Source organism: Myotis davidii, unplaced genomic scaffold, assembly GCF_000327345.1.
Source record: "Myotis davidii unplaced genomic scaffold, ASM32734v1 scaffold461, whole genome shotgun sequence".
In the NCBI taxonomy this organism is placed as follows: Eukaryota; Metazoa; Chordata; class Mammalia; order Chiroptera; family Vespertilionidae; genus Myotis; species Myotis davidii.
In genome coordinates this window covers 2045919-2057324 of record NW_006295825.1, presented here as the reverse complement: position 1 = coordinate 2057324, position 11406 = coordinate 2045919, and the positions used below count along the sequence as shown (strand labels likewise).

The window sequence follows — 11406 nt, the reverse complement described above, 5'->3', positions numbered from 1 at the left end:
GAACCGAGGCCCTCAGGGACCCTCAGGGACCCTCAGGGGCGTGGAGAAAAGCCACAGGCCACAGGAACAGACAGAGTGGGGAGCTGGCATTTCTGGGAAGCAGTGGTAGGGAGGGCCAGGCCATGCAGTCTGTCCCAGGAGCAGTGGGGAGCTCTGAAGAATTGCAGATGGGGTACAGATGGATCTAGTTGTTGTGTTTTACTACGTGCATTTCAGCTGCTGCCCTTTGGAGGCGGAAGGGACCAGGATGCGGCTGGGGCCCCAGTCACTGGTCACCAGAGCCAGCCAAGGCCTCCCGTGCTGTAGACCAGTTTCCTGGCCTGGTGGTGGTGGAGGTGGGGGACGTGGGCCAGGCAGCCAGCCAGTGCCTCACAGGATTCCTCTCACTCCTGGCAGGTGGACAGGGTGGCCCTGCACTGGGCCGCCGGTGCAGGGCACGAGCAAGCTGTGCGGCTGCTCCTGGAGCATGAGGCTGCTGTGGACGATGAGGATGCGGTACGGGACCCCTATGGAGGCGTGTCTGTGTGTGCATGTCTGTCTGTCTGTCTCAGGGTGGGGAAGCTCACTCTGGATCTATGAACAGTGTCATTGCCAAGGTTACCGCTGATATGCAGATGCGCAGGTGCCGATGGGCGGGGGGGTCTAAGTCTTTAGGGGCTTTGACACTGCAGGGGTTCCCTTTACCCCTTGTCCAGTCATAGAGATCTCTCCATCTTCAAGGGCCTTTCAATGCTCAGAGAGCCTTTTCAGTTTCTCCTGCTATCATGTGGGCAAGGAGAGATATGGGCTGTAAAACAGATAACTGAGTGGATTAGTAAAGTCACCAGAGGGCAGGTCTCTCTTGCTGTGCCACAAGGCCCTATCCTGTCTAATCCTTTAACAATTTGCACAAAGACTAGCAAATTGGCAAGCAGCACATTGCTAAGCACTGAAAAGTAGCAGGATCTACAAAATTAGCTCTACAGGCTTGTGGAAGGGGCTGCATCTGACAGTGGCATTTGACAGGGATACATTTAAGAGTCTAAATTTTAATATTGCCCTGGCTGGTGTGGCTCGGTTGAGCATTCGACCCATTTAACCGGAGGTCACCGGTTCATGCCCAGGTTCTGGACTCGATCCCCAGTAGGGGGCGTTCAAGAGGCAGTTGATTGATGTTTCTATCCCTCCCTCTCCCTTCCTCTCTCTAAAAATCAATAAAAACATGTTTTTAAAAAACTGTATTTGGAAAGAGTATATTCTGAGATTGGCTCCCTCCAAATTTTTTGCGTTAAAATGGTCTCTCTCTATGAGATGATGGTGACAGTAGATGGCAGCTGTTTTAGTCAGCAACCTCCCCTACCCTGAAAATTTGCGATAGTATATCAGCCTCTATTTTTAAAAATGTCCTGGACTTTAAATTCCTAAAGCTGGGCGCTCCTGGGCCTGGCTGGCACTTACGGTCTCTTACGGTTGTGTGACTTTGCAAAGCAGCCACACTTCCTCACATTCTCCTCCCCTCCTCCCGTGTCCTCTCCCCTAGTTTGGGATGAATGCACTTCTCCTGTCTGCCTGGTTTGGCCACTTACAGATTCTTCAGATCCTGGTCAACTCGGGGGCCAAGATCCACTGTGAGAACAAGGTAAGGCCTCAACTGGCAGCCCACTGGACCCCACTGCCCCTGCCTCCTCTGTCCCCTGACCCAACTGCACAGGCGTGCCCCACCTCTGACACCTGCCCTATCGCTGCTCCTTTGGTCCCACATACATGCCTCTGCCTGCCCCAGTTTGCCTCCTGAAAACCCAGCTGAGCTCAACCCTGTGAAACTGGGACCCTCGCTGCTCCCACTGGCGCTTGGAGAAGGGCCAGAGGTGCCTCTTCCATCAACATTGAACCCCTCTTTCTTCTGATCCCCTCATCCTTTACCACTCCAGATGCTATGGCAGTCCCCAGTTGTCTGACCAGCCTCTTCATTCACAGAAGAGGAATACAAGTAACACCCTCAGAGGGTGGTCGGAAGACTGAGAGGGAGGGGGGACCCTGCCTCCCTTGTGCTCAGGGAGGCGGGGTGGAGAAAGCACTGGTTACCAAACTCTGGGATCTTTGGGCAAGTTACTCTACCCCCTGAATCTCAGTTTTCCCCTTTGGAAATGGGGATGCTGGTACCCACCTCCGAGCTGTGGGGGAAGCACGTGCAGTTCTGTGTATATATTATCTGGGGCAGTGTCAGGGAGCCCAGCAGCCCCTCGCTGTCACTGGTGTGCGCTGTGGTTTGAAGGGGGAGGGCCCAGCCAGGTAGGGTGCCTGGAACCCCTGCACAGTGGTTCTAAAGAAAATGGGAACACCTTGGCCACATGCTGTCAGCCAGGGGTTCTCAACTTCAGGGGCCCAGGGATGTGGATGGAAAAAGAACATTTTATTTCACTTCTGTCAAACGTCTGCTTGAGATTTTAGCATTTCTTTCAGTGATGGGTGAATGCAGGGGTGGAAGTGGCATGGTCTCTTGAGGCCAAGGCTGGAGAGTCACATGATAGTGTGTCCACCACATTCTATTGCTCAAAGCCCGTCACAGGGCCAGCTTAGGTTGGGGGGATGGAGAGAGCTGGCTTCCCCCTGAAAAGAGCAGTATAGCCCCCCTACTTAAGGTGTTGTCAAGGGCGGGGTGGGGAGAGTTGTAGCAGCCATCTTTGCAAACAGTCCACCAGTCTTACTTTCAATCCCTTGTTCAAGGTCCTTCCCAAAGGTACTCATCTCACTGTTGGATGAGCTGTGGCCCAGGTCAGAGGCCATCATTACCCCTGTCTGCTCAGCCCAAAGCTTACCTTGCCAGTCATTGGTGACATTTCAAGTTTTACTAAACTACAGACTGCATTCAAATTTCATCAGTTGTTTTTTTTTTTAAACTTAATATTCGACAGTGCACTTAGTCATCTTGTCTCACTAGTCTCCTCTAATATTGTGACAATTTCTCAATCTTTTCTTGTTTTTCACAACTTTGACACTTTTGAAGAGCACTGGTCAAGTATTTTGTAGAAAGTCCTTCATTTTGGCTTGCCTGATGATTAGATTGGGGTGACAGAATTTTGGGAAGGAGACCACCGAGGTCAAGTTCCTTTCTCGCCTCCTGCTATCAGGGCGCATATGACACCACCATGATTTGTCACTGGCATGTTACGTTGATCCAATTCTGCCACCAGTTCCTATGTGTGTGGTTCTTCCATGCCACCAAGTAATTAACTCAATTCTCCACAGACACTGACCAGGGGTCCCACCAAATTAACGCAATTCTGACACTTTCTACCAGGAGACAGCATCGTATCCACAGGCTGAGGGCTGAGCCCTGCAAGACTGCCCCACTTCAGACACCAACCCCAAGTCCAGCCTGGTATTTGGGCTCCCCACGAACCCCTCCCCAGGTTTGAATAATTTGCTAGAGCAGCTCTCAGAACTCAGGAAACCCATTTACTTACTAGATTACTGGTTTATTATAAGGGATATTAAAGGATATGAATCACAAGCCAGATGAAGAGATACATGATGTTAATCTAAGAAACATTCAAACCTGTGAAGGATTTTTGTGAGTTTATTTGAGCCAAACTGTGACAATTGCCAGGAAGCAGAATCTCAATGGATTGAGATAATACTGCTGAAAATGGTAGTTTTGCACTTTGCTTTATGCACTACAATAAAAAGAGGAGATGTAAGTGGGTTACATGAAATCCATCGGTGACAGATTAGGGAGGTGAGAGAAAGCAAAGCTGGGAAACCTCTGGGATTGGATAAAAAGTAAAATGATAGACACATGCTTCTTTTACAAGGTGGGCACAGGCTAGTTAACAGTCAACAATTAGCAGGAGAACAGTAACAGTGAGGGACTCTGTGGTCTCCTCCTGGTGCATTGGCTGTGCCCTAAGGGGTCTGGAAACAGGGAAGTTACCCTGACATTCCAAATGTATGTTATCGTAGATGCAAAAAGACAATAGGCTCAGTGAAGGTCAAAGTTGATCTTTGTCAGGGAAGATACAGGCCTAGGACATGACTACCCATCATAAACGACTTTTTATTTTAAAAAGCTTTCATTTCAGCCCATCCTTTGTGGTTACTTTAGGTCTCTGAGTTTGCAAGGTCATCACGCAGGCCTTCCCTGAGCTTGTCAGGTGTGCATGTGCCCCCTTTTCATCCATAACAGGGTCAGGTCCCCAACAAAGGAGCGTCTTGTCCTCGAGGAGGGTGGGGCCCAGCACATGGACATGTTGTGGTTCACCAAGTGGAAGCTCTCCGAACCCCCTCCTTTTGGGTCTTTGTGGAGCTTCATTACGTAGACATGAGTGAGGCAATCCTTGGCCATTGGCGCTTGACTCAACCTTTGGTCCTCTCCATCCCTGCATGTCAGGGGGTAAGACAAAGTTTCAACCTTCTAATCAAGGTTGATTCCCCAGGCAACCAGGCCCCAACCTGAGGTTACCTAGGTTTTTTTTTTTTTTACAGTTACCTCATTAACATAATAAAAGACACCTTTAACGCTTTCACCATTTAGGAAATTTCAAAGGTTTTAGGAGCTCTGTTCAAGGAAGAGGGATAAAGACCAAATATATATTTCTAATTATAAACCACAATATCACTCTTCATTAGTTAGTTAAAGTAGAGACAGCCAGGTTTCTCCACTGTAATGTTAGCATTTTCCCCTTTCCATAGTCTATTGTTGGAAACTCTTTGTGGTTTTAATTTGCATTTCAATAACAACTAATGATGTCAGATATCTTTTTATGTGCTTATTTGCCTTCCCTATACTTTGAGGTCCAAATTATTTTATAATTGTGTTGTTTAATTTCTCATTGATGAGTTTTTAGAGTTCTTTATAAATTTTGGATGCATTTAAAAATAAATTATAGACATTAGTGTACTTCCTTTAAATATTTCAGCATACGTATCATTAACTAGGGTTCAATTTCCTTACATACAAGGAAATATACAAATCTTAAATTTATACTCTCTGAGATTTGACAAATGCTACTCCTGTATAACCCAAACCACTGTCAAGAGGTAAGACATTGTTCTGTTGATTTTTATGACCCGCTGGTGGTTGCAATCTATTTGAAAAGCAGTGCTTTAAACACCCCCGCTGCAATGTGAAGCCAGGGCAGAGGCTCTAGGCTGTCAACATAGCATTTGCAAACCTCCCTCACTGATGTTGCTTGTGGGGCCAGGAGCCCTCCTTCCTCACAGTGTGTGAGGAGGGTCTCCGTTCCAGACTGCAGGGACCACCCTGGGCTTGTTTCAGGACGGCCTCACCTTACTGCACTGCGCAGCCCAGAAAGGCCACGTGCCGGTGCTGGCGTTCATCATGGAAGACCTGGAGGACGTGGCCCTGGACCGTGCTGACAAGGTGAGGGTGGCATCCAGCCTGTCCTTCCCATTGGGTCCGGGGCTCCTAGGGCCACTCGTGCCCATTCCTCAGGTGTGTCCTTTGAGCTGTGGCTGGTGCAGACTGGACCCCGCCTCAGGGAGCTGCGGGTCTAGAAGGGACATTAGGGCACAAATGAGCAAGACACAGCAGAAATGTGGTTAGTTCTGTCAGAGAGGCTCTGATAAGGACTAGACTTGTTAGAGAGGGAAGCCACTGCTTCCTGCTTCCTGGAGGAGGTGGCATTTGGTAGATGAACTGAATTCTGTCAATAAGATTGGAAAGCAGGGGGCCGTTCCAAACGGAGGAGAGAGCATCCTAGAGAGTTAGGGGTGGAAAGGGCCCTTTGTGTGTGAGATCAGGTGGGTCAGAATATTGGGAGTGAGGGCCAGAGGGTTGGGGTCCCTCATGAAGAGCTCCACCCCCAGCCTCAGGGCTCTGTCCCTTACTCAGTAGGCAGCCGGGAGCCACAGGAGGGTGTCAGTGGGGGACTGACCCCCCCTGGTGGGGTCTTGTTGGGAAGCTGGGTGTGTGGGGCCAGGAGAGGGGAGCGTGTCTGGGTCAGGAGAAGCCACTGCAAGCCCGACATGGTTAGGAAATAGAGGCCGGGGGACAGAGCGTAAGAGTTCACTCTCTTCTCCGCCCGTCAGCTGGGAAGGACAGCATTTCACCTGGCGGCCGCACACGGGCAGCTGGAGGCTCTGGACTTCCTGGTGGGCTCTGGCTGTGATCACAGTGTTAAAGACAAGGTACTGTGACCGCAGGTCCCAGGTGCTGGGCTCCAGAGGGGTGGGCGCTGGCAGCTCATCTGGGCCTGCTTCTGCCTCTAACCTGCTGGAGGGGCAGGAGCCCAAAGACCAGAGTGTGTCCGATGTCCATCCAGCCGGAATTTCTTGGGCACACTCTGAGCCCACTCTGTGCTACAGGTGAGGGGCACAGAGCTGCCCGAGACAGTTTCTTTTTCTTTTTCCATATGCGCATAGCCAATGGACATAAGACCCTGGGGGATAGGGGAGGCTAGGGGACAGTTTCTTACTCAAGGAACTCAGTGCTGCAATCCTAGTAAAGAGCTACAATCTAATATGGGGAGTCAGGATGGCAGATCGGATTGGTTGGCAGTGCTGCCTGGGGTGGGTATGGGCGGACTGTGATTCCACTGGGAACATCTGTTGTTGGGGGTGTGGGAAGAGTTAGGGGAATCGTAGCCACCGTCCTGTGGTCGTTTGCTTTCTTTGTGGTTTAGTAAGCTACAGTGATTATGGCAAAAGTAGGGTGAGAGCACTGAGGAGGGAGCACTTCACGAATCTGAGGAGTGAGGGATGGGGACTGGAAGGACCACCCTGCAAATGACTGGTATCAATGGACCATTGCAAATCATTAGGCCAGTGGTTCTCAACCTTCCTAATGCCGCGACCCTTTAATACAGTTCCTCATGTTGTGGTGACCCCCAGCTTCATTGTTACAAATTGAACATAATTAAAGCATAGTGATTAATCACAAAAACAATATGTAATTATACATGTCTTTTCCGATAGTCTTAGGCGACCCCTGTGAAAGGGTGGTTTGCCCCCCAAAGGGGTCGCGACCCACAGGTTGAGAACCGCTGCATTAGGCAAATATGTTGCAGCAGATTCTAAACAATGCTTCTAACAAAGAGATGAACTCTGTTTTTAATCCTCTGATTAACGTGCTTGGTCAGATAGGAGTCCTGTTCCTATGCTAGGGGACAGAGAGCTCACAGACAAATATATTACAGGGTGTTAGAGCTGGAAGACATCGTCATCGGGGGCCAGTTCAACCTTCTCACTGCACAGATGTGGAAACTGAGAGCCAGGGAGGGGACTGCTTCGGCCTGGGTCACACAGCGAGGCCACGGCCAAGCTGGGTTTGGAGCCGGCATCCTGATGCCTCGCTCTGTGCCTCCTCCTCTCACTGGGCTGCGCCCTGGGGCACTGAGCCCTCAGGTCTGCACTGCATTCATCTGTCTGCATTCATCCTTTGGGATGAAAGGGCTGAGTGGGGTCCTGAGACTCCGATTAGGGTGCTTTCCTGGAAATGGCTGTGTTTTGTGCCTGGCACTGAGCCAGGCAGCAGGGTTACAGAGAGGGCGAAAGGACAGCCCCTGCCAGGGCTCATTACTCAGGAGGCAAGAAGATTGCACTCAGGGCCCAGGAGAGCAAGAGCACCAAAACCAGAGGACGAGAAAAGCCCAGCTTTTTTTTAAAAATAATATATTTTTGTTGATTTCAGAGAGGAATGGAGAGGGAGATAGAGATAGAAACATCAGTGATGAGACAGAATCACTGATTGGATGCCTCCTGCACGCTCCTACTAGGGATCAGCCCGCAACCCAGGGCATATGCCCTGACCAAAAATAGAACCGTGACCTCCTGGTTCATAGGTCAATACTCAACCACTGAGCTATGCCGGCCCGACTAGCCCAGCTTTGATGAACTTGCTCAGAAGCCTGCTATCAGAAATTCTAGAAAGAAGCATTTAAAATTGGACACCGCTGTGAAGTCCTGAATGCTCAGATGAGGAATATGTTCATTTTGTATTTCATCTGGGGAGGGCAGCAGAGAGAGCTTTTCAAGGCTCTGGGCTACTGAAGGTCTGACTCCTGCTACCCCACCTGTCAGACAACACGATGACATAACGGTGACAACATACATAAATTATGCCACAGGTGCTGTGATGGTAGAGAGGCTTTGAGCATCCAGAGGAAGTGATGAATACCACTGGGTACATTGAGGAGATGCTGATAGGGCCTCACAGAGGTGGAGAGGTTGGGCATCCCTGCTGCAGAGGGCAGAGGTCACTGGACCCCAGGCCACGCCTCTATCGCCTGCCTCTGAGCCCCCGTCCTGCCCAGGCAGAATTCAAGTGCCCTTTTAGGGGTCCCTGCCACCTGCGGCTTCAAAGGGCAGGATGTGGATATTTATAGCCCAGAAGGGAGCAGAAAGCCCTGCCCTGCTAGCTGGGGGCACATGTCAGTGCGTTTGCATTTCTTTGATCACGGAGACTTCACGCTATGGCCACATTCCCAGCCTGATCCTTGTTGCTGCGGAGAGCTGACTAAGCCGCTAAATGCACATTTGCAGAGAGGTGGGAGAGAAGCAGAACAAAGCTGTTGGGACTTTTAAAACTTGTTTTTTGTTTATTAATATGATATAACTGTCATCATAAAAGAAATGTAAATGTTTCACCTTTGATCTCATATGATAATTATAGCTGTTTTATGTACATGTGGATCTACGATGGGGGAGTGGGGCATGTTTTTAACTCTTTTAAGTACTGCTTTGGCTTTGGTATATGTTCACATCCTCCTCGGGCCCTTTAAAGATCTGTGCTAAGTGGGAATGTCCACCCCTCAGGAAGGCAGTGAGACAGGCCAGCGCGAAGAAGGAGCCTGAGTGAGGAGGCCCCTATGACTGGTTCAGCGAGAGGTGTCCCAGGGGCCATTGGGGTGTGAGGAATGGCCAAGGCTGCATCTTCCCTTCTGGACACTTTGGTGGTCCCTCAGGGGACCTTGCCCTGGTCTTCCATCTGTGGTTCCTCTTTAGGGACATACTTATCTCTGGCCCTTCCGGCTGTCCTCCTCTTTGCTGGGGCCCTGCACCCTCCTTCCAGCTGTCCTTCGTAGTGAGATCCCTTTAAGGATAACCCCAAGCAGGGACTTCTAATACAAAGAACATGTATTAGAACATGTGCCTTCTGCCCCGCCGCATGGAGCCTCTGGTTCCGTCACGGTCACGGTCACCGTTGGACTTCTCACATGTGAGGCGACTGCAGGCCTCTGGCTCTCAAGTGCCAGGAGGCCAATTGGAAGCTCCCATCACATTATTTACTCATTGGACAAACGTCTATTGAGAGTCTGCCGTGTGCCCAGACCCTATTCTAGGCGCTCGGGGGAACCAGAGAACAAAATGGACAGAACTCCCACCCTGTGGTGCTGATGTTCTGCCAATAGAGTCAGACAATAAGCCACGAGCACAGGAGACAAGGAAATCCTACAGGTCTGAGGAGGCCGGCGGTGCTGTGGAGAAGAAGGAAACATCGAGCAGGATGAGGGGATCGGGAGGACAGGGGTGGGGTCCCAGTTTTAAATGTGGGGTCAGGGTGGGCCACCGTATTCCATGAGAAGCTAATAATGTCTTGGGAAAGGGCAAGGCGCAGTGGCTTGGTCCTGGCCTTGAGCAGAAGGAGGGTGGGTGGTCTGCAGTCCCCAGGGAGGGGCCAGCTTTAGACAGGAGCATGGAAAGTAGGGATTATTTTTTTTAAAGTATGTGTCTGCCGTGAATTGTCCAAAAAAGAGAGACCAGGACTCGGCCCTTGGAAGTGCCCTGGTTATAGTCTTTGGCGCAGTTCTCAGGAGCAGGATGGCTTTGGCCCGGCATTCAGGGCCGCAGCGTGTCATGGACTTGCTCTGTGACCCTGGAGATGTCACCTTCCCTCTCTGGACCTCAGTTTCCATGTCTATAAAACAAGGGGTGGCTCTCACAGGCCCTCAGAGCCTGGAAGGTGTGTGATTCTACCGGCCCCTTCTTGCAGGAGGGGAACACAGCTCTGCACCTGGCCGCCGGCCGGGGCCACCTGGCTGTGTTGCAGCAACTCGTGGACATCGGGCTGGACTTGGAGGAGAGGAATGCGGTGAGTTGCCGTTGGGATGAGCAGAAATGGCTGACACTCACTCTCTGCCCTCAAGGAACCCACAGCCCGTGTTTTTCCCCGATAGAGGCCCTAAAGCTGGCAGCTGGGGATCTGTTCTTGACCCAACAGCCTGCCAGGAAAAGCTAAGCCGGCGCACAAAACTCCAGGCTTAGTGGGGCACCAGGCAGGAGGGGTTACCAGGAAGTCATGCACAGGGTGTGTGCTCACAGAAGGGAGGAGTCTCGTGACCAGGATGGGCAGGGGAGGCTTCCTGGAAGAGGAGGGAATGGACAGAGAGCGGGGTGAGACAATCAGGGGCGGGGATTAGGGAACCGCAGGCAATGGGGCCATTGTCCTAGGAGCAGGGCAGTGGAGAGCTCCGAGCCCGGGAGCCTGGCAGGAGGGTGTCCTCTGGTCTCAGGTCCTGGCCTCAGCCTCCTGCCCTCCCCATACCTCTCCCCCTCTCCCGTGTGTTTCAGGAAGGTCTGACCGCCCTGCATACTGCTGCTGAAGGGATCCACCCCGACTGTGTGCAGCTCCTCCTGGCGGCGGGGAGCAGCGTGAATGCCCTCACTCAGGTAGCCAGGCCTCTCCATTACTGACAGCGGACTTTTAAATAGCTCCATTCCTTTATCTTACACATAACCAAGTAATTATTTTGTTGGATTGCATGTCAGGTTTTTGTTAATCCTCACCCAAGGATATTTTTTCCATTTTTATTTATTTAAAATATTTTATTGATTTCAGAGAGGAAAGGAGAGGGGGAGAGAGATAGAAACATCCATGATGAGGGAGAATCATTGATCAGCTTCCTATTACATGCCCAACACTGGGAATGGAGCCCACAACTCGGGCATATGCCCTGACTGGGAATCAAACCGTGACCTCTGGTTCCTAAGTCAACACTCAACCACTGAGCCATGCCGGCTGGGCCCACTGATTTTTAGAGAGAGTGGAAGAGAGGGGGAAAAACATCAATATGAGAGAGACACATCAATTGGTTGCCTTCGCTTGAGGTTTTTGGGACGGCTGCCCTGGGCGGCTGAGCTGTAACTGTGTCAGCAGTAACAGCCACAATGATTCCAGAACATTGTGTGCCCCGAGGCTATGAGGCAGCAGGCCCAGGTGCTGGTCTTGGCTTCTCCACTGCTGAGCTGCTGGGATCTGAGCAAGTTACTTAACCTCTCTGAGCCTCTTTCCCCCACTATGAAATGGGGAGGCAACCAATCAATGTGTCTCTCTCACATAGATGTTTCTCTTTCTGTCCCTCCCCCTCCCTTCTACTCTCTCTGAAAATCAATGGGAAAAACATCCCGGGGTGAGGGTTAGTAACAAAAAAGAAAATAAATAGCAAAATGGCAAATGTAAAAATACCC

The 11406-nt window shown here is 50.9% G+C and overlaps 1 protein-coding gene across 1 annotated transcript in view; it reads left to right on the top strand.

Annotated features, from left to right (window-relative positions):
- The window catches only part of ANKDD1A (ankyrin repeat and death domain containing 1A), a 35355-nt gene that overhangs the window by 2742 nt on the left and 21207 nt on the right, over positions 1 to 11406 (top strand). Inside the window, exons 4-9 of the mRNA XM_015568467.1 lie at positions 397 to 495; positions 1520 to 1618; positions 5258 to 5362; positions 6031 to 6129; positions 9932 to 10030; positions 10510 to 10623. Of these exons, the coding sequence (XP_015423953.1) occupies positions 397 to 495; positions 1520 to 1618; positions 5258 to 5362; positions 6031 to 6129; positions 9932 to 10030; positions 10510 to 10623 (615 nt within the window). The remainder of the gene's footprint in view (positions 1 to 396; positions 496 to 1519; positions 1619 to 5257; positions 5363 to 6030; positions 6130 to 9931; positions 10031 to 10509; positions 10624 to 11406) is intronic.